This window comes from Bufo bufo, chromosome 1 (genome assembly GCF_905171765.1).
Source record: "Bufo bufo chromosome 1, aBufBuf1.1, whole genome shotgun sequence".
Taxonomy (NCBI): domain Eukaryota; kingdom Metazoa; phylum Chordata; class Amphibia; order Anura; family Bufonidae; genus Bufo; species Bufo bufo.
Genome location: NC_053389.1, coordinates 294,221,752 through 294,247,330, shown reverse-complemented (window position 1 = coordinate 294,247,330; position 25,579 = coordinate 294,221,752). Strand labels below are relative to the sequence as shown.

The 25,579-nt window shown below is 43.1% G+C and overlaps 1 protein-coding gene across 1 annotated transcript in view; it reads left to right on the top strand.

The window, feature by feature from the left end:
* The window catches only part of SLC6A7 (solute carrier family 6 member 7), a 135,769-nt gene extending 110,897 nt beyond the window's left edge, over nucleotides 1–24,872 (top strand). Inside the window, exons 13-14 of the mRNA XM_040440693.1 lie at nucleotides 7,936–8,103; nucleotides 24,669–24,872. Of these exons, the coding sequence (XP_040296627.1) occupies nucleotides 7,936–8,103; nucleotides 24,669–24,872 (372 nt within the window). The remainder of the gene's footprint in view (nucleotides 1–7,935; nucleotides 8,104–24,668) is intronic.
* The last annotated feature ends 707 nt before the right edge of the window (nucleotides 24,873–25,579 follow it).

Genomic DNA, 25,579 nt, shown 5'->3' with positions numbered 1-25,579 from the left:
AACACATGTGGAATTATATACATAACAAACAAGTGTGAAACAACTGAAAATATGTCATATTCTAGGTTCTTCAAAGTAGCCACCTTTTGCTTTGATTACTGCTTTGCACACTCTTGGCATTCTCTTGATGAGCTTCAAGAGGTAGTCCCCTGAAATGGTCTTCCAACAGTCTTGAATGAGTTCCCAGAGATGCTTAGCACTTGTTGGCCCTTTTGCCTTCACTCTGCGGTCCAGCTCACCCCAAACCATCTCGATTGGGTTCAGGTCCAGTGACTGTGGAGGCCAGGTCATCTGGCGCAGCACCCCATCACTCTCCTTCATGGTCAAATAGCCCTTACTTTCAAAGTTTTCCCAATTTTTCGGCTGACTGACTGACCTTCATTTCTTAAAGTAATGATGGCCACTCGTTTTTCTTTACTTAGCTGCTTTTTTCTTGCCATAATACAAATTCTAACAGTCTATTCAGTAGGACTATCAGCTGTGTATCCACCTGACTTCTCCTCAACGCAACTGATGGTCCCAACCCCATTTATAAGGCAAGAAATCCCACTTATTAAACCTGACAGGGCACACCTGTGAAGTGAAAACCATTTCATATACTGGGGGGGGGGGGGGGGGGTGTTAATTCATAGTTTTGATGCCTTCAGTGTGAATCTACAATTTTCATAAAGAAAACTCTTTGAATGAGAAGGTGTGTCCAAACTTTTGGTCTGTACTGTATATCCCCACAAAAAAGAAAATTAAATCCAAATATAAAGAGATCGCAATGAGTGTATGGGACATGAGCGAAGGTATCAGGAATAATTGAATATAACAACTATTATGGTCACATACGTTGTAATATTACCACAATTATAGTTACTCACAGTCCTGAAGACACTTGTGGTGGATGGATTTTCAATCATGAGATCCATTACTTCTGGTTGCTCAGTAATGTTGATCGCGAATATTCTAATCGCAAATTTTTATCGCGAATATTGGCACTTCTAGAATTCGCAAATATCTAGAATATAGTGCTATATCTTCGTAATCGTGAATATTCTAGATAATATTCCCTCACTGCTTCTTGCTTGTGGGCCAATGAGAAGGCTGCAATATCTTTGACTTTAGGAGTAGTGTTGATGGCAAATTTTCCGATTGCCGTTTTTTGCAATCAAGAAAAAAATGACTGGAGATCACGAATTTGCAAATATATGATGAATATTGGCAAAATATTGCGAATTCAAATATTCAAATATTGCCTCTTCCGCTCATCACTGTTGCTCAGGTCTTTGTTGTCTTGGCTGGTGTATTAGTTGTGGAGATTCCGGATAAGTTGCAGAGATGTGAGGCTAAAAATACAAAGTCCACTTTTAGGCATCAGGGAGACTATCCCTCAATATCTATTCTGTCCCTGCCTAAAAGCGGAGTAATCGCCCCAAAAGGGGCGGCCCCATTTATCCGCGGCTGTACCCTTACTGCGGAATCCCTACCTGTCTGGTATTCCCAGTTGCAGATGATGTCAGTCAAATGAAATAAACGTCCCATACAGAGTAAGATCTCCAATGTTAATAAAGTCCCGACGTGTTTCCCCTAATTGTATATCAGTTCATCATGGGACCAGTTGAGGAAGCACAATGGCATAAATGATATGCGGCCAATGGACAGTCTGGAACTGCGACAAGTAAACTTACCCGCCGTAGGTTTAAAGGATAACTGTCATATTTTCATCAAAAATACAATTTTAGCACTTGTTACTGCTGCAGCAGCATTATGCATAAAGCAATCTTTAGTTTATTCACATACCACTGTTTTCCTTGAGTTTTCCCCTTAGTTACAGCTGTTTTGAATCCTATATTATGAGGCTCTTCTCAAGATTGCTTCTTTGCCAATTCTCTGAAGCCAAAACTGCTTTCCCTCAGTTCACATACAAACTTGCTGTAGACAGCAGTTTCCTGCCAGCCAATCAGATTGGATTACTGAGAGACATGCCTCCTCACACTTGAATGGCAGGCGAACCTGAAAAACCTTCAGGTCATATTTGCAGCCACCAAATAATCACTAGAAGTGCACAAATAGTCCAACAACAGTTACATACCAGATGTATTATTCGAATTTGCGATTTCCATTCATTATTTTTTTCAATGCAAAATATCAGCAATGTAATTTTCGCGTATGCGCATGCGCAAAATAGGCGCCTGTCAAGAAGGTAGATCACACCCCTGTCTCAATCAGTTTTTTTGTGGGGCAAATGATAAATCACACCAGTAAAAATTATTTGTTCCAATAGCGTTTGCCACTATCTGCAGTTGAGGTAGCGCAGCTAAACCGCAAACAAAGGCTGCACTACCTAAATGCACTATATAGAAAGTATATTATTGGTATATAACACCCCTGCTTCAATCAGTTTTTTGGGGGGGCAACAGGTATATCACACCAGTAGAAATTATTTCTTCCAATAGCGTTTGTCCCTCTGTATAGCTGCGGTATCACAGCAGAACCGCACACAGCTGCTGCACAATACAATTGCACTATAATATACTTTCTATGTTAGAAAGTATATTATAAGTATATTACACCCCTCAGTAAGTCATCGATAGCACACCTATACCAGTCCATAAAAGGACTTTTGTGGCCCTATTAGCTAGCGATTTGTGTCCCTAACAGTGTGTCCCTGCTCCACACAGCAACCTCTCCCTACACTGGCAAAACACTGAATGTAAAATGGTGGCCAGATCAGGTTTATTTATAAAGTAGGGGGTATGTCCATGTGCTGAAATGTCTCAATTGGCTGTTCTGTACCACCTGATGGATGTATCATGGGTCAAAGTTATTCACAATGTAAAATAATATGGCTGGCGCGAATATTTCGGGCGATCCGCAAGGCCATCTCTACTCAGGTATACATGCCTAACTCTAATAAACTAGCAAATAAAAAAATATGACAGTTATCCTTTAACCACCTCCGGACCGCCGTACGCAGCGACGCGTCCTGGAGGTGGTTGATTGATTCCGCCTGGACGCGCCGGCGCGTCCTCTCACGAGACGCGAGATTTCCTGTGAACGCGCGCACACAGGAGCGCGCGCTCACAGGAACGGAAGGTAAGAGAGTGGATCTCCAGCCTGCCAGCGGCGATCGTTCGCTGGCAGGATGGAGATGTGATTTTTTTAACCCCTAACAGGTATATTAGACGCTGTTTTGATAACAGCGTCTAATATACCTGCTACCTGGTCCTCTGGTGGTCCCCTTTGTTTGGATCGACCACCAGAGGACACAGATAGCTCATCAATATGTAGCACCAAGCACCACACTACACTACACCCCCCCTGTCACTTATTAACCCCTTATTAGCCCCTGATCACCCCTGATCACCCCATATAGACTCCCTGATCACCCCCCTGTCATTGATTACCCCCCTGTCATTGATCACCCCCCTGTAAAGCTCCATTCAGACGTCCGCATGATTTTTACGGATCCACTGATAGATGGATCGGATCCGCAAAACGCATACGGACGTCTGAATGGAGCCTTACAGGGGCGTGATCAATGACTGTGGTGATCACCCCATATAGACTCCCTGATCACCCCCCTGTCATTGATTACCCCCCTGTCATTGATCACCCCCCTGTAAAGCTCCATTTAGACGTCCGCATGATTTTTACGGATCCACTGATAGATGGATCGGATCCGCAAAACGCATACGGACGTCTGAATGGAGCCTTACAGGGGCGTGATCAATGACTGTGGTGATCACCCCATATAGACTCCCTGATCACCCCCCTGTCATTGATTACCCCCCTGTCATTGATCACACCCCTGTAAAGCTACATTCAGACGTCCGCATGATTTTTACGGATCCACTGATAGATGGATCGGATCCGCAAAACGCATACGGACGTCTGAATGGAGCCATACAGGGGCGTGATCAATGACTGTGGTGATCACCCCATATAGACTCACTGATCACCCCCCTGTCATTGATTACCCCCCTGTCATTGATCACACCCCTGTAAAGCTCCATTCAGACGTCCGCATGATTTTTACGGATCCACTGATAGATGGATCGGATCCGCAAAACGCATACGGACGTCTGAATGGAGCCTTACAGGGAAGTGATCAATGACTGTGGTGATCACCCCATATAAGCTCCCTGATCACCCCCCTGTCATTGATTACCCCCCTGTCATTGATCACACCCCTTTAAAGCTCCATTCAGACGTCCGCATGATTTTTACGGATCCACTGATAGAAGGATCGGATCCGCAAAACGCATACGGACGTCTGAATGGAGCCTTATAGGGGGGTGATCAATGACAGGGGGGTGATCACCCCATATAGACTCTCTGATCACCCCCCTGTCATTGATCACCCCCCTGTAAGGCTCCATTCAGAAAAAATTTTGGCCCAAGTTAGCGGAAATTATTATTTTTTTTCTTACAAAGTCTCATATTCCACTAACTTGTGTCAAAAAATAAAATCTCACATGAACTCACCATACCCCTCACTGAATCCAAATGCGTAAATTTTTTTTGACATTTATATTCCAGACTTCTTCTCACGCTTTAGGGCCCCTAGAATGCCAGGGCAGTATAAATACCCCACATGTGACCCCATTTCGGAAAGAAGACACCCCAAGGTATTCCGTGAGGGGCATATTGAGTCCATGAAAGATTGAAATTTTTGTCCCAAGTTAGCGGAAAGGGAGACTTTGTGAGAAAAAAAAATATATATCAATTTCTGCTAACTTGTGCCAAAAAAAATAAATTTCTATGAATTCGCCATGCCCCTCATTGAATACCTTGGGGTGTCTTCTTTCCAAAATGGGGTCACAGGTGGGGTATTTATACTGCCCTGGCATTCTAGGGGCCCTAAAGCGTGAGAAGAAGTCTGGGATCCAAATGTCTAAAAATGCCCTCATAAAATGAATGTGGGCCCCTTTGCGCATCTAGGCTGCAAAAAAGTGTCACACATGTAGTATCGCCGTACTCAGGAGAAGTTGGGGAATGTGTTTTGGGGTGTCATTTTACATATACCCATGCTGGGTGAGATAAATATCTTGGTCAAATGCCAACTTTGTATAAAAAAATGGGAAAAGTTGTCATTTGCCGAGATATTTCTCTCACCCAGCATGAGTATATGTAAAAAGACACCCCAAAACACATTCCCCAACTTCTCCTGAATACGGCGATACCACATATGTGACAATTTTTTGCAGCCTAGGTGGGCAAAGGGGCCCACATTCCAAAGAGCACCATTAGGATTTCACAGGTCATTTACCTACTTACCACACATTAGGGCCCCTGGAAAATGCCAGGGCAGTATAACAACCCCACAAGTGACCCCATTTTGGAAAGAAGACACCCCAAGGTATTCCGTGAGGGGCATGGCGAGTTCCTAGAATTTTATATTTTTTGTCACAAGTTAGCGGAAAATAATGATTTTTTTTTATTTTTTCCTTACAAAGTCTCATATTCCACTAACTTGTGACAAAAAATAAAAGCTTCCATGAACTCACTATGCCCATCACGAAATACCTTGGGGTGTCTTCTTTTCAAAATGGGGTCACTTGTGGGGTAGTTATACTGCCCTGGCATTCTAGGGGCCCAAATGTGTGGTAAGAAGTTTGAAATCAAAATGTGTAAAAAATGACCGGTGAAATCCGAAAGGTGCTCTTTGGAATATGGGCCCCTTTGCCCACCTAGGCTGCAAAAAAGTGTCACACATGTGGTATCTCCGTACTCAGGAGAAGTTGGGGAATGTGTTTTGGGGTGTCATTTTACATATACCCATGCTGGATGAGAGAAATATCTTGGCAAAAGACAACTTTTCCCATTTTTTTATACAAAGTTGGCATTTGACCAAGATATTTATCTCACCCAGCAAGGGTATATGTAAAATGACACCCCAAAGCACATTCCCCAACTTCTCCTGAATACGGAGATACCAGATGTGTGACACTTTTTTGCAGCCTAAGTAGGCAAAGGGGCCCACATTCCAAAGAGCACCTTTCGGATTTCACTGGCCATTTTTTACAGAATTTGATTTCAAACTCCTTACCACACATTTGGGCCCCTAGAATGCCAGGGCAGTATAACTACCCCACAAGTGACCCCATTTTGGAAAGAAGACACCCCAAGGTATTCCGTGAGGGGCATGGCGAGTTCCTAGAATTTTTTATTTTTTGTCACAAGTTAGTGGAAAATGATGATTTTTTTATTTATTTTTTTCTTACAAAGTCTCATATTCCACTAACTTGTGACAAAAAATAAAAACTTCCATGAACTCACTATGCCCATCAGCGAATACCTTGGAGTGTTTTCTTTCCAAAATGGGGTCACTTGTGGGGTAGTTATACTGCCCTGGCATTCTAGGGGCCCAAATGTGTGGTAAGGAGTTTGAAATCAAATTCTGTAAAAAATGACCAGTGAAATCCGAAAGGTGCTATTTGGAATATGGGCCCCTTTGCCCACCTAGGCTGCAAAAAAGTGTCACACATCTGGTATCTCCGTATTCAGAAGAAGTTGGGGAATGTGTTTTGGGGTGTCATTTTACATATACCCATGCTGGGTGAGAGAAATATCTTGGCAAAAGACAACTTTTCCCATTTTTTTATACAAAGTTGGCATTTGACCAAGATATTTATCTCACCCAGCATGGGTAAATGTAAAATGACACCCCAAAACACATTCCCCAACTTCTCCTGAGTACGGAGATACCACATGTGTGGCACTTTTTTGCAGCCTAGGTGGGCAAAGGGGCCCACATTCCAAAGAGCACCTTTCGGATTTCACCGGCCATTTATTACAGAATTTGATTTCAAACTCCTTACCACACATTTGGGCCCCTAGAATGCCAGGGCAGTATAGCTACCCCACAAGTGACCCCATTTTGGAAAGAAGACACCCCAAGGTATTCGCTGATGGGCATAGTGAGTTCATAGAACTTTTTATTTTTTGTCACAAGTTAGTGGAATATGAGACTTTGTAAGAAAAAAAAAAATAAAATCATCATTTTCCGCTAACTTGTGACAAAAAATAAAAAGTTCTATGAACTCACTATGCCCATCAGCGAATACCTTAGGGTGTCTACTTTCAGAAGTGGGGTCATTTGTGGGGTGTTTGTACTGTCTGGCCATTGTAGAACCTCAGGAAACATGACAGGTGCTCAGAAAGTCAGAGCTGCTTCAAAAAGCGGAAATTCACATTTTTGTACCATAGTTTGTAAACGCTATAACTTTTACCCAAACCATTTTTTTTTACCCAAACATTTTTTTTTTATCAAAGAAATGTAGAACAATAAATTTTTAGCAAAATTTATATATGGATGTCGTTTTTTTTTGCAAAATTTTACAACTGAAAGTGAAAAATGTCATTTTTTTGCAAAAAAATCGTTAAATTTCGATTAATAACAAAAAAAGTAAAAATGTCAGCAGCAATGAAATAACACCAAATGAAAGCTCTATTAGTGAGAAGAAAAGGAGGTAAAATTCATTTGGGTGGTAAGTTGCATGACCGAGCAATAAACGGTGAAAGTAGTGTAGGTCAGAAGTGTAAAAAGTGGCCTGGTCTTTCATGGTGTTTAAGCTATAGGGGCTGAGGTGGTTAAAGAGATATCAATAAATGCTATGTTTTAATAGGGTATATATGTAATTCAGTGACTTATCTCATAGAGCTGCCTTATATTGTTACACACCAGTGACAGTGTTTTTTCTAAATGGAAACTACTAATATGTAGACTATTTGCTGGTGGGTTTTTATTCTTCGCACAGGTCTGTTTAGTGCTGTATATGTAACCACAGAGAGAGACACATATTACAAAAAAAAAAAGATCAATCAGCAGCTGGCCTGCTGGTTGGTCTTTTCTGAATTGCAACATTTTTTTTCTTTAATGTACAGAGTAAAGAAATTTGAAACTGAAATAGTTCCTCGTAATCAGCTGTTTTCATGTCCTTGCAGGGTCTGCTGGCATATAGTATTATAAAATACCAGCCATCCCAGTACGGAAGCTATCAATTCCCCCTCTGGTCAGAGGCTTTAGGAATCCTCATGGGGCTTCTTTCATGCATGATGATCCCCATTGGCATGCTGGTTGCCATATTAAAAGAAGAAGGAACCTTATGGGAAGTAAGTAATACTCTATATGCAAAATATAATGTATAGGCTGTAAACCATACAGATAGATTGAATGTGTTGTAATGAATAGTGCTTATAACCGCCTGTTATGTTGAGATTCCAGTCCTACTTACTGATCTAGTTGTAAGTACAAATAGCTGAAAGGACTAAAACAGAAATAGAGCTACTCTTTGTTTTATAGGCCTTCAGTGTTGCAGCTTGCCCTATCTGCTTAAAGTGGACAGCGCTGCAATACCAGCCAATCTAGGGACAGGAGCTGTGCTGTTTCTGGAAAATAAGTGTCACATTTTATATTATTAGAACTACAACCCTATTACTTTTGGGGTATTTCAATATGATAATGTTATAACATATTACTAAACAAAGGCATGTCATAAAATTCTAACCAGTAGAAATCCCAAACACAAAGATACCTAGGTCCTTTTGGTATTTTTGCCCAAAAGGGGCACTATCTGAAGGTGCACTGAGCTGCGTGGTAGTCTCTTATGCGTTGGGTGGCCGAGCTCATGTGCAGGAAAAATCCGTGAAGGAGCTGAAGCACTTAAAGGGGTTGTGGTGCCATTAAATATGATTTTAATATAATTTGACATAAAACACTAGCTGTTTTTATAATTTACTTTGTGTTAGGCTACATGCACATGACCGTATGTGTTTTGCGGTCCGCAAAAAAAACCAGATGACATCCATATGTTATTTGTTTTTTTTTCCGGATCCATTGAAACAATGCCTAAAACGGACAAGAATAGGGCTACGGAACTGACATACTGATGCGGACAGCACACGGTGTGCTGTCTGCATTTTTTGCGGACCCATTGAAATGAATAGGTCCGCATCCTATCCGCACCAAAAAACTGAACGGACACGGAAACAAACAACGTTCGTGTGCATGAAGCCTTACACAAATAGTCCAATAGTGAGATATTTCCTTTACTTAATTATAATGGCAACCCTGGTGCATGAACAAGGTGGTCGCACATGCTCAGTTCCATCTTTCAACTGCCACAAGTCATATCAATTGTTAGAAGTTGTGCCAGTCATAGGGAGAAAGCTTCAGCACCCCTGAGAAGGATATGTTTCCTTGAACTTGCCGACCGCATGTAAAGTGCTGACAGAGGGAGCGGACTCCCTCTGTCTCCCAACGGCACCTCACAAATGCGATCACGGGGTGCCAATGTGTGTAAAGGCTGGTTGGGGTCTGATGCAGGCCCCAGCCTAACCTTCAGTAATTTCCGGCAGGCTGCACCTCTCTGGCTCAGCCTGCTGGTCAATGTTAGAATAGCATTGCCATTAAAATGCAATGCACTATAGGGATAATGCATTGCATTTTGAAAAAAATATCAAAATACTGTCTGTTATAGTCCCTTGTGGGACCAGTAAGTGGTAAAAAAACAAAAAAAAATGTATTCAATTAAAAAAATCCTATAAAAAAATACGCTTTTCAATGAAAAAAATTGCAAAAAAAAAAATCTTCCCCATATGTTTGGTATTGCCATGTCCGTACCGACCCCGACTATATAAATATCATGTAAATTATCCCCTACGGTGAACGCTGTAAATTTTTTTTTTTACTCCAAAATGACACAACTGAAAGTGAAATGACACTAATGAAAAATACAAATTGTCCTGCAAAAATCAAGCCCTCACACAACTCCATAGAAAGAAAAATAAAAAAGTTATGAGTCTTGGGAAGCTGCAATGGAAAGAAATTTTTTTCTTTAAAAAAAAAAAGGGTTTTTATTGCAAAAAAAGTTGTAAAATGTAAAAAAAAGCTATATGTATTTGGTATCACTGTAATCGTACTGACCCAGAGAATGAAGATATTATGTTATTTATACCGAAAAATGAAGGCCGTAAAATTTATAACGTAAAAATGTAGTGGCAGTATTGCTGTTTTTGCCATCTCCCTCCCAGAAAGAGTTAATAAAAGTTAATCAGAAAGTTATGTGTATCCCAAAATGGGGTCATTAAAAACTACAACTTGTCCCACAAAAAACAAGCCCTCATAAAGCTATATAGACAGAAAAATAAAACGTTATAGCTCTTGGAATGCAACGATGAAAAAAGGAAGAAAAACGCTTGGTCAGTAAGGCCCAAAACAGGCTGGTCACTAAGGGGTTAATGATTGTGCTGTTACATGTGTGTTTGTCTCTCTCTCTATTTAAATATATATATATATATATACACACACATTGTATATCACATAAATACACACTATATAGACATAAAATAGGGCAATTATGCAATGATATTGGGTGTCTATTGAAATCACCTACATAAATGTTCACGGTTATGGATGAGGGAGTCTAAATATGTGTGGAAACCATGTGAGTTGGCATGTACACTGGTCCACACATTGCTAAGTTCCTTCAAATTGCCATCAGTAGATCTGCATTCTGATCCATGTTCTTCGTTTCTAAGGCAACCGCACATGAAGCGAGCCTTCTGTCACCGTTCTGTTATTTTATGAATCATAATGGAAATGTTACTTGTAGTGCAAATTGTTTCTCACATCCTGCATCGCAGAGAGAAGCACTGAAGCAAAGAAAGCACCACTTTCTCCATTTTCAGTGTTATTCTGCAGAATACAACTTATGTATGTTTTTTTTTTTATTATTATTGAAAGGTTTTGAGTCATGGTGTTAACTATTTATTCATCAGAATGGCCCTAACTCCCCACTGAGAGTTCAGCCAAATGTACTATGGGGGTCATTGATTAAGACCAGCGTTTCAAAATAATAACCTTGTGTGCTGCCTGTAACGGTCACGTCCACACACACACAGGGGGAGGGATAGTGACCACTGTGCTCCACCCTCACCCCTGGCCCTGCCTACTTGCCTCACGAGTCCTGATGACAGGGGACAACTGAACGACAGTCCCTAACTTAGGATACATGCAGGGAAGACAGACAAGACAAAATACGGAACATGAACGGACCGGGTCAGAACCAAGAGAGCTACGCAGTACAAAGGGTTAAGCAAAGAATGGTCAGGAGAAGCCGGGGTCAAATACCAGGAGAGCAGAGAAGTACAAGAGGAGTCCTAAGAGAGTAGTCAGGTGGGAGCCGAGGTCACAATACCAGGACGGATGCGCAGTACAGGAGGAGCAGGCAAAAGATCGTCAGGGAACAAAATCAGGTGAGTATTCAGTAGTCCAACAAATAGCCAGGAACCTAGAAATTAACAGGCAACCTGTGACTAGCAGGCTGCCTGTATTTATAGTGGGGAGTTAGGGTCATGTGACGTGGCCAGCGTCACATGACCGACAGACCAACCAGTTGAGCACCGAGTGATCAGCTCGGCGCTCAAGGCAGACTACGGAGCAGGGAGCCACCCAGCAGTAAAGCCGCCCTGGGAATGAGGTCAAACACAGATCCTCATTCCCAAAGCTAAGCAACAGGTCTGCGGGTAATGGGGGACTGAGTGCACCTTCGGAACCCCGTTACACTGCCATTGGATCCGCCGAATTTATGAAGAGGCGCCAGGTTACCCAAGTACATACTACTAGGCTAACAATAGAGGTCATTATTAGAGGAAGTCCAGGCAGCATGCTGAAGGTAGGGCTAGCCTGTTGTTGTGGCCCACATCTCACCTCCCAAGCACCCTGCTCCATATTGATATTAAAGACAATTGGAGGAGGAGGACAGAACGTGGGAGCTATTGATGGCTACCACAGAGGGACAGCTTCTGGACAAGTATTTTGTGCCGCACTGGGGTATTTGGTTCTGTGGGATGGTATTTTGAGCACCACCTTCTGTCGATTTGGAACCAACTACAACATTGGGGCCACTTTAAGTTTCCAATCTGCCTCTAGTCAGAAGACGTGAAGTCTGTAGATAGGAACAGGTCCCAGAAGTGTTACCCACATCTATAGGACATTTAGAAATTGTCCTCTGCCTCCATGGAGATATATACCTGTAGAAGATCTTTTATGCTTTCCTAGGACTGAAACTAGTCAATCTTTAAAAGTTGGAGGTATGGTTGCTATGGGTAGAGAAAAGTAAAAGTCACTAAAAACATAAAACGAAAAAAAAAAGTACCTTGCAGAGACAGGGTTTCAGGAGTGTAGTCAAGCAGTCCAGTACTTGGCAAGAGGGGTCATGCCCATTCAGGGAGGTGGTATCAAGGAGTGAGCATAGTCAATCAAGCCAAAGGTAAGGTAATTAAGGTGAGACAGAGCCAGGTAAATAGAATCACAGAGTAGAGCATAAGAATAGGTAGATGCACCAAGGATTAGATAACAATGATAGGCAGAGCCAGTTATGCGGTCCAGGAATGGAGTCCAAGATAACAGTTACTAAAAGCCCTTCTACAAGGGCCAAAACAGTGGGCAATGATCAAAAACAAAGTTTATTCCCAATCATTGACCTCTCGTTAGCTGCATTTACGTGCAGAAATGATCATTGTTGTATTGGGCTGAACAATTGTAGTAACGATTACAAAGGCTGATGTACTGCTAATGAACAAGGATTTTATATGTTACGTAAAAGATGTGATTTCACAATGAAAAGTCTTTACTCACTCATCAGGTAGCACCTTTACACGGGGCAATTATTTGGAATGAGCATTTGTACTAATACTCACCCCCGATAATTGTACCAATCCTCAGTCCATGAAAATGGGCCTTAAAAAGTATATGTAACCCACGTGAGTGAACCTTTAGATTTACCTGTTCCTGTGGGTTCCTGTTTCATCACTCCCCTGCCGCTTCTGCTGTCTCCGTGTCAACATCTGGTTTGACAAAGGTCACATGGCTGCTGTGACCAATCACTGGTTGGAGCGGTGATGTGTCCCCCAAGTGTCACCTGAACCAGTGACATAACACATGGAGGAAACATCAGTGCTATGGCCAGTCATTAGCTGCAGCAGCCATGTGACCCATGACAAACTGCATGTGGACACAGGGAGAGTGGAGGCAAGAGTGGGGGAGCAAAGGAGTGGGAACCCAGTGGCATGGTGCCTGAAAGGTCACCAACTCTTTTAATCCAGGTCAAGTATCACAAACCAAAATAGGGCAAAATACAGCTATAATTGGCATTGAGGCTGGAGCATTGCCGTTCTTCATCCCTGCCAGCCCTGCTGACTAGAGGAAGGAAATTGGAGCTGGAGTGTGAGAGGGATGGATGAAGATGAGGATGGCATGATAACTCTAGAGATTCAATGTTTATTCCTATTAATATCACACTTTGAAAACTACATTTATACTGGATTAGAGGAATCTTACTGTACATGTCCAGTACACATTATATACTGTAAATAGTTCTTAAAAGATTTGGATACAAATGGAAATTATTTTGTCCAGCTCTATGCATACAGCATTTCATTCATATAGCTTTCTGCCTAGTAAAGAATGGTAATTTAGGAAATGTCTAAATATACAGCCTGATCTATACTAATAAAAGCCCTCTGTGCCTGCGCTGTGTCCGTGCGTGCATGCCGATGTTAAATGCGCATACGCAGCGCGGCGTCCAATCAGGACACAGCGCTCCACATGGACACAGCGCTACACAGAAGTTTGAAATGAAGAGAAAACACAACATAACACGGAGCAGGGGGAGGAGCCAAGGAGGGACGCTTACCGCCTTCAGTGTGTTCCGTAGGTCCATGAAGATCTGGGACCTGATCACACACATCAAGCTACTTCCTGGAAGGAGGAGGTGGGCACCTCCCACACACAGCAGCTGTGCCCTCTGTCCCCGGGGATGACACAAGGCAGACATGGGCCGAGTAAAGGAAAGACAGAGGAGGTCATGGTGCAGAGACACGAGGGCATGGGTGTAGAAAGATATGGGCCCAATAAGAAGGGGGTGAGAGGACAGAGCAAGGGTGGAAATTAGGGTTGCCACCTTTTCTTCAAGCCAAACTCGAACACTTTAGGACCTTGCGGCAATTTGTTTGGTAAAGTATACACTATGCATGCAGGCGGTGGATAATGACCCATCACCTGGCTTCCTGCTTTCCTGTGAAGACGGCGTTCAAGTGAAAGAACACCGGCTTCAGAGGCAACCTAGCTTCCTGGCCAATCAAGAAGAGGGGCGGCGAGTCATGATTTCAATTCGCTTTGTGATTGGCTAGGAAGCTGGATTCACTTTTTTGTAGGCAGCATACCTTCCTGACCAATCAGGAGGCCGAGACGCGAGTCATGACATACTGCCCAGCTTGCTGATTGGTTAGGAAGCCAGGCTGTCTAGCAACAAGTGAAGCAGGCTTCCTAGCCAATCAGGAAGCCAGGAGGTGGATAATAACCCACCTCCCGGCTTCCTGATTGGAAAGGAAGTCGGCTGTATGCTCGCTTGGCGCTGCCAGTCAGAGGGACATCTTCCTCCGACCGGAAGTTCCAATATCGGGGAAGGTATCGGAGAATTTGGGCGAGTACAAGTACTCGCCCAAATACCGTATTTTTCGCTTTATAAGACGCACCTAGGTTTTTGAGGAGGAAAATAAGAAAAAAAATATTTTGAACCAAAAGGTGTGCTTTTGGTGGATTTTGAACTAATGGTCTGGGGATGACACTGTTATGGGGCTCTGTGGATGACGCACTGTTATGGGGGATCTGTGGATGACACACTGTTATGGGGGGGAATCTGTGGATGATGCACTGTTATGGGGGGATCTATAGATGATGCACTGTTATGGGGGATGTGTGCTGTGACACATAGGGCCATGAGGGGGGCCAGGATAAGATGTGGATGACACACATATAGCATCTTATGCTGGTCCCCCTCATGGCCCTATGTTTCACAGCATTACAGTACTTTATTCTTTGTATGTAAAATCTTTCTTTAATCCTGAATCAATCGCTCTCCTTTTGATAAACTTGCTGACACTGATATATCGCCGGCCGCTATGCTGCACAGCGTGGCCGGCGATACATCAGTTACAGTGCGGGGAGGGAGGAGGGGCTGGAGGCAACTCACAGCGGGGCCCGGTCCAGTCACTGTATTACACCGGGCCCCGCACACAGAAGTCTCTTTGTATGTAAAATCTTTCATTATTCCCGAATCCATCGCTCTCCTATTGATAAACTAGCCTAATCGCCTGCATCAGTACTCACTATGAATGTAGCGTGCGGTCCGGCAGGCGTGTGACAGACGTCACTCAGTCAGTCCTGCTCCTCCCACTTCATTAATGAAGCAGGAGCAGGATGAAGTCCTGCACGGGAGGGACCGCACTCTACATTCATAGTGAGTACTGATGCAGCCGATTAGGCTAGTTTATCACTGTAACTGATGTACCGTATCGCCGGCCACGCTGTGCAGCATAGAGGCCGGCGATATATCAGTGTCAGCCCTGTAAAAAAAAAGTCAACCATCGTTTTATAAGACTCACTGTCATTTCCCCCCCTCTTTTGGGGGAAAAAAGTGCGTCTTATAAAGCGAAAAATACGGTACTCTGTATCGGCAGCAATATTAGTATCGGTATCGGTAGTTCGGTACATCTATAGTGCAAATCCATTTTATTGATAGTTGTCATGGAAACGACAAGCGCATTTCTGGGCCTGATGAAGGGGACCCTGCATGGCCCCAAAAGCACTTGTCGATTGGACAAAAACTATCAATAAAATGGATTTTGCACTAACATGAAATTTGGATGTCTGTATTTAAAGATATGTATTATTGCACATAAAAGATGCCCCCACAAAACATGTCACTGGTTACCTGTGGCATTTTTTTATGGGGGCATGTTTTATGTGCAATACTAACAAGTGCTGTGCCCACCCCCCCTTCCAATTAATATTTTTTTTATTAAACACTGTCTTCAAATGTTTTAAATGCCATTTTTAGAAGTTCAGATCAGAGGTCCAGGTGTGTGGAGAAGGACGGCAGTCATGGCGTTGGTCGCAGAGGTCGACTGACTCCCAGGAAAAGAAGAAGAAACTGCTGGAGCACTGATAGCAGCTCCACGTGCAGGGCAGCTGCTGGAGAATGATTTCTCCCACGCTCCCTCTCTCTCTCTGATGTCACTTCCTCTCACTAGCAGAGAGAAGGAGAGGGAGGGGAGTGTCTGTAGACAGCGCCGCCTAGCATCACTCACAGGCTCTCAGCTGATTGCCGCGCCGGCAGTGACAGGCTCAGCTGATTGTCTGCTGCTGAGCTGACCAGTCAGGTGAGGCTAGCTGGCAACTGGTCTGCAGTTTGAAATGGAATCCTGTGCCCGGGTCTGAGAAAGGCTTGTACCCGGACACAGGATTACAAACCCGGACTGTCCGGGTCATTCCCTTATGGGTGGCAACCCTAGTGGAAATGGAGGAGAAGATGGAGACACAGGGCAAAGAGGAGAGAGAGAGGAGAAACAGAGAGAATAGATGCACACTGATGAGGAGAGAACAAAGAGACAGAAGTGAAGAGAACAGAGACAGCAGAGGTGAAGAAGACAGAGACAGCGGAGGCAGAGGTGAAGAAGACAGAGATAGCAGAGGTGAAGAAGACAGACATTACACAGGCAGAGGTAAAGAAGACAGAGGTAGCAGAGGCATAGGTGAAGAAGACATAGACAGCAGAGGTTAAGAGGACAGAGATAGCAGAGGTGAAGAGGACAGAGATAGCAGAGGCAGAGGTGAAGAAGACAGACAGCAGAGGTGAAGAGGACAGAGATAGCAGAGGCAGAGGTGAAGAGGACAGAGATAGCAGAGGCAGAGGTGAAGAAGACAGAGACGGCAGAGGTGAAAAGGACAGAGATAGCGGAGGCAGAGGTGAGGAAGACAGAGATAGCAGAGGCAGAGGTGAAGAAGACAGAGACAGCAGAGGTGAAAAGGACAGAGATAGCGGAGGCAGAGGTGAAGAAGACAGAGATAGCAGAGGCAGAGGTGAAGAAGACAGAGACAGCAGAGGTGAAGAGGACGGAGATAGCAGAGGTGAAGAGGACAAAGATAGCAGAGGCAGAGGCGAAAAGGACAGAGATAGCAGAGGCAGAGATGAAGAGGACAGAGACAGCAGAGGCAAAGAGGATGGATAGCAGAGGCAGATGGGAAAAGGACAGAGATAGTAGATGCAGGGGTGAAGAGGACAGAGATAGTAGAGGCAGAGAACACAAAGAATTTTATAGATAAGAAGTAGAGACACGAGAGGCAGAAAGGACACAGACATTGAATTAAGTAGCTAAGGAGCAGAGATACAGTAGGCAAACAGTAAGCAGAGATAGGAGAAACAGAAGTGAAGAGGTTAGAGATAGAGGCAGAGGTGCAGATGATACAATGAAGATCATAGCTAAGGAGCAGAGACAGGAGAGGCAGAGAGAATCCTACATAATAAAATCCCTGTGTAAGTGTGCTGTGTCCGTGTGTGTGTACCCAGTTTTGGACGCCCCAATGCGCATGCCCAGTGCATTCAGGACACAGCACTACACACAAGTTTCCCTGCAGGGTGTCAGCAGCCTGTCTGCCATGGATACCTCTGAGACCCTACAGGCAGGACACAGCTCCCCCTGCCGCTGTACGTTCCTGCCACAGCTCCCCTGCCACCGTACGCTCCTCTCTCGGCTCACCAGCAGCGTAGGGCATAAACAGCCAGTGAGCATGCACCGCCTTCGCCAGGCAAACCTGATGAGTGGCCATAAAGGAGACGCTAAAGCGCGCCTGCACTGCCTACATGCCATTTAGTGCACTGCGTCCGTGCGTACACAGTTTTAAACTGGGCATGCGCGGACACGGCGCTCTACACACCGCCCACACAAGCGTGCTGGCAAGTAGGATACGGTGCTGAAGAAGCTGCCTGTACCGCCCACACACCATTCAGTTTGTCAGCACTGTCCACAGATGGCGCCTGCACCGCCCACACCTGCGCGCTGGCAAGCAGGTCGGACTGCCGCCATTTTAGTTAGTCAGTCACAGTGCCATTTCTGTTTGTCAGTCATCAGTCACAGCACTATAACCCATATAGAGAGGAGCCCCTGTCAGTAGTCTGACCTACCAGTCGCTATCAGCAGTCTCAGCACCAGCAGTCAGTGCCTGTTGTCCAGCCACAGCCACCAGTTACAGTGCCAGCTGTGTTAGCCACGAGTCAGTGTCAGCAGTCTCAGCCACCAGTCCCAGTAGCATCAGTCAGTGCCAGCCGTGTCAGCCACCAGTCTCACCCACCAGTCAGTGTCAGCAGTCACAGCCACCAGTCACAGTGCCAGCAGTCTCAGCCACAGCCAACAGTCTCGGCCTCCAGCCACAGCCACCAGTTTCAGCCACCAGTCAGTGCCAGCAGTCTCAGTGCCATTTAATATACAGGGTGGGCCATTTATATGGATACACCTTAATAAAATGGGAATGGTTGGTGATATTAACTTCCTGTTTGTGGCACATTAGTATATGTGAGGGGGGAAACTTTTCAAGATGGGTGGTGACCATGGCGGCCATTTTGAAGTCGGCCATTTTGAATCCAACTTTTGTTTTTTCAATAGGAAGAGGGTCATGTGACACATCAAACTAATTGGGAATTTCACAAGAAAAAACAATGGTGTGCTTGGTTTTAACGTAACTTTATTCTTTCATGAGTTATTTACAAGTTTCTCTTTGTTTACAGCCATTGACATGTCGCCGAGGTTAACACGTGAGGAGCGGATCGAAATTGTGTTGATGTCTGGTGAACGCAGTAACCGGGCCATTGCAGAAGATTACAATGCAAGACACCCTACAAGACCACCCATCTCCCATGCTACAGTTAGCAAACTGCTTGCTAAGTTTCGTGAAACTGGTACAGTGTTGGATTTGCCAAAATGTGGACGCTTGAAATCTGTCTCTAATGAAGAAACATCAGTGGCTGTCCTAGCTTCATTCAGCGCCCACAGCGTAGCACTCGCCGCATGTCACTGGAGAGTGGCATTAGTCAAACATCCCTTTGGCGGATATTAGCTACTCACAAATGGCACCCTTACAAACTCCAGCTACTGCAGCATCTCAACGAGGATGACCCAGATCGGCGCACTGAATTTGCAGAATGGGCAAAACAAAAATTGGAACAGGACCCTCAGTTTACGCAGAAGATTTTGTTCAGTGATGAGGCAAACTTTTATGTGAATGGTGAAGTTAACAAACAAAACCACCGCTATTGGCCTGACACTAACCCACATTGGATAGATCCCTCCAAGACTGTTGGAACAAAAAAAATTATGGTATGGTGTGGTATATGGGGTACAAAGATAGTGGGGCCATTCTTCATCAATGGAAACCTCAAGGCCACTGGATATGCGAAATTGCTACATGATGATGTGTTTCCCTCTTTATGCACTGAAGCTGGCACGTTCCCTGAGTTTTTCCAGCAAGATGTTGCACCACCACATTATCGGTGTCAGGTCCGAGCATTCCTAGATGAACAGTTTCCTGGAAAGTGGATTGGTCGTCGTGGGCCAGTTGAATGGCCCCCAAGGTCTCCCGATCTGACCCCCTTAGACTTTTATCTTTGGGGTCATCTGAAGGCAATTGTCTATGCTGTGAAGATACGAGATGTGCAGCACCTGAAACTACGGATACTAGATGCCTGTGCTAGCATTTCTCCTGCGGTGTTGCTATCAGTGTGTGAAGAGTGGGAGAAGAGGGTTGCATTGACAATCCAACACAATGGGCAGCACATTGAACACATTTTATAAGTGGTCAGAAACTTGTAAATAACTCATGAAAGAATAAAGTTACGTCAAAACCAAGCACACCATTGTTTTTCTTGTGAAATTCCCAATTAGTTTGATGTGTCACATGACCCTCTTCCTATTGAAAAAACAAAAGTTGGATTCAAAATGGCTGACTTCAAAATGGCCGCCATGGTCACCACCCATCTTGAAAAGTTTCCCCCCTCACATATACTAATGTGCCACAAACAGGAAGTTAATATCACCAACCATTCCCATTTTATTAAGGTGTATCCATATAAATGGCCCACCCTGTACAGACTGTTCCTACTAATGTTTATGCACTAATGTTCTAGCGCCCGTTATTGTAACGGACTTAATGTCTAGTATTTAATACTTATTGGATTTAGCACTAAGGGGGTCTAATGAGCTTGTACATTGTTGTGGCCTATTTTCTATCCAGCTACTGTGGAAACATAAAGGGAAGGGCTGGCATAGGGGCAGACTCGGACATCAAAGAAAGAAAGAAATTTGCAAGATAATATACCAATTTCTTCATGTTAAATAAAATTTATTTACAGCATATCTAATTCTCAAAATTAAAGATAAGCGAATTTCAAATGTCATTTTATAGTGCAAATTGATGGGGAAAATGGCAGGGAGGATGAAGATGGGGAGAGAGGGGTTTTTTGACCCGATTGGCTCAGAGGTTAAAAAAACATGCTGTGAGACAATGAGGGGCAGGATTTTGACAGATTCTTGAGCCTTTGGGCTGCTGGAGCACAGCCATTCTGAGCACATCTTGCGATCTGAGAGCATGTGTCTTTGCTGTATCTGCAAAAAAGTGATTACAGACAAAAGCCAGTAATCTAGCTGTGGTATTAAAGTATAGGAAGAAGGTATGCAAATAAGTTCTTAACAAGCTCTGCCTCTAATGCCACCAGATTTAAGGCAGCTCTCCTATAAGTCAATGTTCGACCCTTTAACTAGGCCTTGAGACATGACTCAGATGTTAAATAAGCCAGCACCTTATCAGCAGACAGCTGTTTTTGGGTAATTGCCTTATCAGTGCAGAGCAGAGAGTACTAGCTTAATTGGGTGAGAGGCCTAGGTCAGGATGCAGCAGAATGTATGCTATTGATGCTGGTGTTGGAGGTGCTGGTAATAAGCCTATAAAACACTTATGCAAATTATCTTTTAACAAGCTTTGCCTCTAATGCTGACCTAGGCCTCTCATCTTTCTGTCTGCAGATGAAGTGCTGGCTTAATTATTATACAAGTCATGTCTCAAGGCCTCTTTAAAGGTCAAACATTAAAGGCTAAGGTAGCTAGCCTTATAGGGTAGCTACCTTACATCTGGTATCATTAGAGGCAGAGCTTGTAATTCAATAGACGGGGGCACATCAAAATTAGAATAAGAGTGCCGGCACACCGTATGAAATATGCAATATAGTTCAAAGAAAAAGAATACCAAGATAGGAGCCGCACATCTAAAAATATATCAAATTTATTCAAGACAACAGACACAACAGAAAGTAGCTTAAAATCATTGTATACAATAAATCAAGGCTATGTGAACCAATAGTGTACACATGCCGCCTTGGCTCACCACAAAACCATGAACATTCCCCCACATGAGTAAGTATATTACAATTTAAAGTGCATGCAGTCAATCAACATGAATGGAGGACTGTAATACTTATTATTAAGGTAGCATAGTGGGGGTATGCGTGGTGGTCAGGAAAAGAGAAGCCCAACGCGTATCGCCAGGCTCTGCTGGCTTTCTCAGGGGTGCCTGTTACTATGTGGCACATAGACTCATATATGTATACATAGCAATCAATAGTAATAATTATCACCTGTATCATGGGCGCTCATGTGATACATTAGAATAGCCACCCCCCGCTCGCGGGGGGAGAGGAGGAGATGTTACCTTCAATGGGAGATCAACATAACAGCTGATGCACGCCGAGACAGCCGATATATTCTTAGATGTGCGGCTCCTATCTCGGTATTCTTTTTCTTTTTCTTTGAACATTAGAGGCAGAGCTTTTTATGAGGTCATTTGCATACCTTCTTCTCAGAATTCCAGAGGAGCATTGCCTGGCCTATAAGATTCCTCATGCCATTAAAGGCACTCTCCATGAGGGGAAGTAGTTAAAGTATAGGGACAGTATAGGGACATATTTAATTAGGTAAATTTAATCATTAGGTAGAAAAGTCAGGTTTTTAATCAGGGAAAGCATAGAGAGAGAGGAATTGGTCACTCAGAGTTGTGTCTGTGTGTGTTTCATAATGTTTTCATACAGCCTCTGGGAAGTGAAAAGTTCCTATTACACTGCAAAGTCTACAATTAACAAAATCCTGCAACAATATAATTTTTTTCTGTAAATGATTAGCCAAACATTTTTGCACCTCCAACACCAGCATCAATATACAGCGTTAATATACCAGTTTTTGTAAATGTATTGCACTGCAATAGCTGCATTAATATACTAGTTTTAGTTAACTTATTGTATTGCATCAATAAACCGTTATTTTCCTAAGAAGTGGAAACAAACCCTTATGGTTTATGGAAGATACTCAAGATAATCTCCATGTTGATGACTCGTAAAAATTTATTTTATGGTCCAAACTCCCACAAATAGTCTAAACATGACATACAGTTGCAAGAAAAAGTATGTGAACCCTTTGGAATGATATGGATTTCTGCACAAATTGGTCATAAAATGTGATCTGATCTCCATCTAAGTCACAACAATAGACAATCACAGTCTGCTTAAACTAATAACACACAAAGAATTAAATGTTACCATGTTTTTATTGAACACACTATGTAAACATTCACAGTGCAGGTGGAAAAAGTATGTGAACCTTTGGATTTAATAACTGGTTGAACCTCCTTTGGCAGCAATAACTTCAACCAAACGTTTCCTGTAGTTGCAGATCAGACATGTACAACGGTCAGGAGTAATTCTTGACCATTCCTCTTTACATAACTGTTTCAGTTCAGCAATATACTTGGGATGTCTGGTGTGAATCGCTTTTTTGAGGTCATGCCACAGCATCTCAATCGGGTTGAGGTCAGGACTCTGACTGGGCCACTCCAGAAGGCGTATTTTTTTCTGTTTAAGCCATTCTGTTGTTTATTTACTTCTATGCTTTGGGTCGTTGTCCTCTTCTGTTGAGCTTCAGCTGGTGGACAGATGGCTTTAAGTTCTTCTGCAACATGTCTTGATGAACTTGGGAATTAATTTTTCCTTTGATGATAGAAATCCGTCCAGGGCCTGTCGCTGCAAAGCAGCCCCAAACCATTATGCCCCCGCCACCATACTTCACAGTTTGGATGAGGTTTTTATGTTGGTGTGCTGTGCCTCTTTTTCTCCACACACAGTGTTGTGTGTTTCTTCCAAACAACTCAACTTTGGTTTCATCTGTCCACAGAATATTTTGCCAGTACTGCTGTGGAACATCCAGGTGCTCTTGTGCAAACTGTAAACGTGCAGCAATGTGTTTTTTGGACAGCAGTGGCTTCCTCTGTGGTATCCTCCCCCATGAAATCCATTCTTGTTTAGTGTTTTACGTATCGTAGGGATGTTAGCATATGCCAGAGACTTTTGTAAGTCTTTAGCTGACACTCTAGGATTCTTTTTCACCTCATTGAGCAGTCTGCGCTGTGCTCTTGCAGTCATCTTTACAGGACAGCCACTCCTAGGGAGAGTAGCAGCAGTGCTGAACTTTCTCCATTTATAAACAATTTGTCTTACCGTGGACTGATGAACAGCAAGGCTTTTGGAGATACTTTTATAACCCTTTTCAGCTTTATGCAAGTCAACAATATTTAATCGTAGGTCTTCTGAGAGCTCTTTTGTGTGAGGCATCATTCACATCAGGCAATGCTTCTTGTGAAAAGCAAACCCAGAACTGGTGTGTTTTTTTAATAGGGCAGGGCAGCTATAACCAACACCTCCAATCTCATCTCATTGATTGGACTCCAGTTGGCTGACACCTCACTCCAATTAGCTCTTGGAGATGTCATTAGTCTAGGGGTTCACATACTTTTTCCACCTGCACTGTGAATGTTTACATGGTGTGTTCAATAAAAACATGGTAACATTTAATTCTTTGTGTGTTATTAGTTTAAGCAGACTGTGATTGTCTATTGTTGTGACTTAGATGGAGATCAGATCACATTTTATGACCAATTTGTGCAGAAATCCATATCATTCCAAAGGGTTCACATACTTTTTCTTGCAACTGAAAATGCCAATTCTCCTATTTGGTGTGACCTTTAGGCTTGCCCTTGCCCTCCTTCTGTGCTACCAATATGGTGCACACCATCAACATATAAAACAGATAGGTGAAGCTGAGCTGAGCTTTTCCTTTTCATATGTGCACCAGTAGTAGCCTATGTCGTTTCAATACAGATATAGAAAATCCTGTACAGGATTATTGGTATTAATGTAAAAAATTGAGCAAGAGATCTGACCAATTGCCTGTAGAAGTCTTGAAGAATTTTTTTCTACTCTATGGAAAATTGGTTTATGGTCATTCAATAGTGGCTTTTGCTTTCCTCTGGAACTTGTAATTTTAACAGGTTGAACTTAATGGACAAAGATGTTTCTTCAACCTAGTAACTACAGTATGCAAGTATGTTAAAGTATATAACAACAAGTGATAGAAAAAAGTACAAACTAGTTCACTTTTAGATATTAGCATACAGTAATAAGGTTGAATGGAAGGCACAAGTTTATCAAGATTAATTCATCATTGTACAAGAGCAATAGTAGCCAACTGCCTCATTGTAGGGGAAGAATTCTTTTCTGACTTGCCAAAATGAATATACGCCTGATCAATAACCCATATTTCTGACAAAATCAATAATCATCAGTTAGAAAACTTTTAATGTTCATTAGACTTTAGATACAGTAAAGGAACAGCATATGATTAATATCTATGTACTATGTTACCATCCTCTTTCTGAAACAGTTCTCCCTCTGACTTTCTTACAGAGAATACGGCAGGCTAGTAGACCAGCTATGGATTGGGGTCCATCACTCGAAGAAAATAGGACAGGCATGTACGTTAACACTCTGGCAGGTAGCCAGTCTCCAAAGCCTTTGATGGTCCATATGCGGAAATATGGAGGTATCACAAGTTATGAAAATACAGCCATTGAAGTGGACAAAGAAATTGAGGAGGAGTCCATAATATGATGATGTTAAGAAGAGAGTCAAGAAAAACTCAGTGAAATAAAAGTTCCTCTATTTCTGGGGCTTATACATGCTTCCTTAACAGAAGACAAGACAGTCTTCAATCTTGTGGCCCTGTGAAAAGACGTTAAGAAATGTTGTCAACTGAAAGTTGTTTGTATGGGACAGAATGAACATATGTGTGTTTATGTTATAGTAATGTCTCAGTATTGGAGGCCCTGTCTACTTGTCCATGTGTTTGGTTAATTCCCTAAATCTTGATGTAGCTTTTGAGGGTTTTGCAGGTTGTAAGTGTTTAGATGGTATCTGTAAACCAGTGGTTGCAGTACATATATTCATCTAAAAAAGGTGTGAATTTGTTGGCAAATACTGAAAAGGCAGATGCTATTTATACACAAATCATCCTTATGTATATGGTCATGTTCTTCTAATGGGTAAAACTCCAGTCCCTTATAATACCTAATGTTAGATTTAGGCCTCATGCACACGACCGTTGTGTGCACCCGTGGCCGTTGTGCCGTTTTCCGTTTTTTTTCGCGGACCCATTGACTTTCAATGGGTCCGTGGAAAAATCGGAAAATGCACCGTTTGGCAGCCGCATCCGTGAGCCGTGTTTCCTGGCCGTGAAAAAAATATGACCTGTCCTATTTTTTTCACGGCCAACGGTTCACGGACCCATTCAAGTCAATGGGTCCGTGAAAGAACACGGA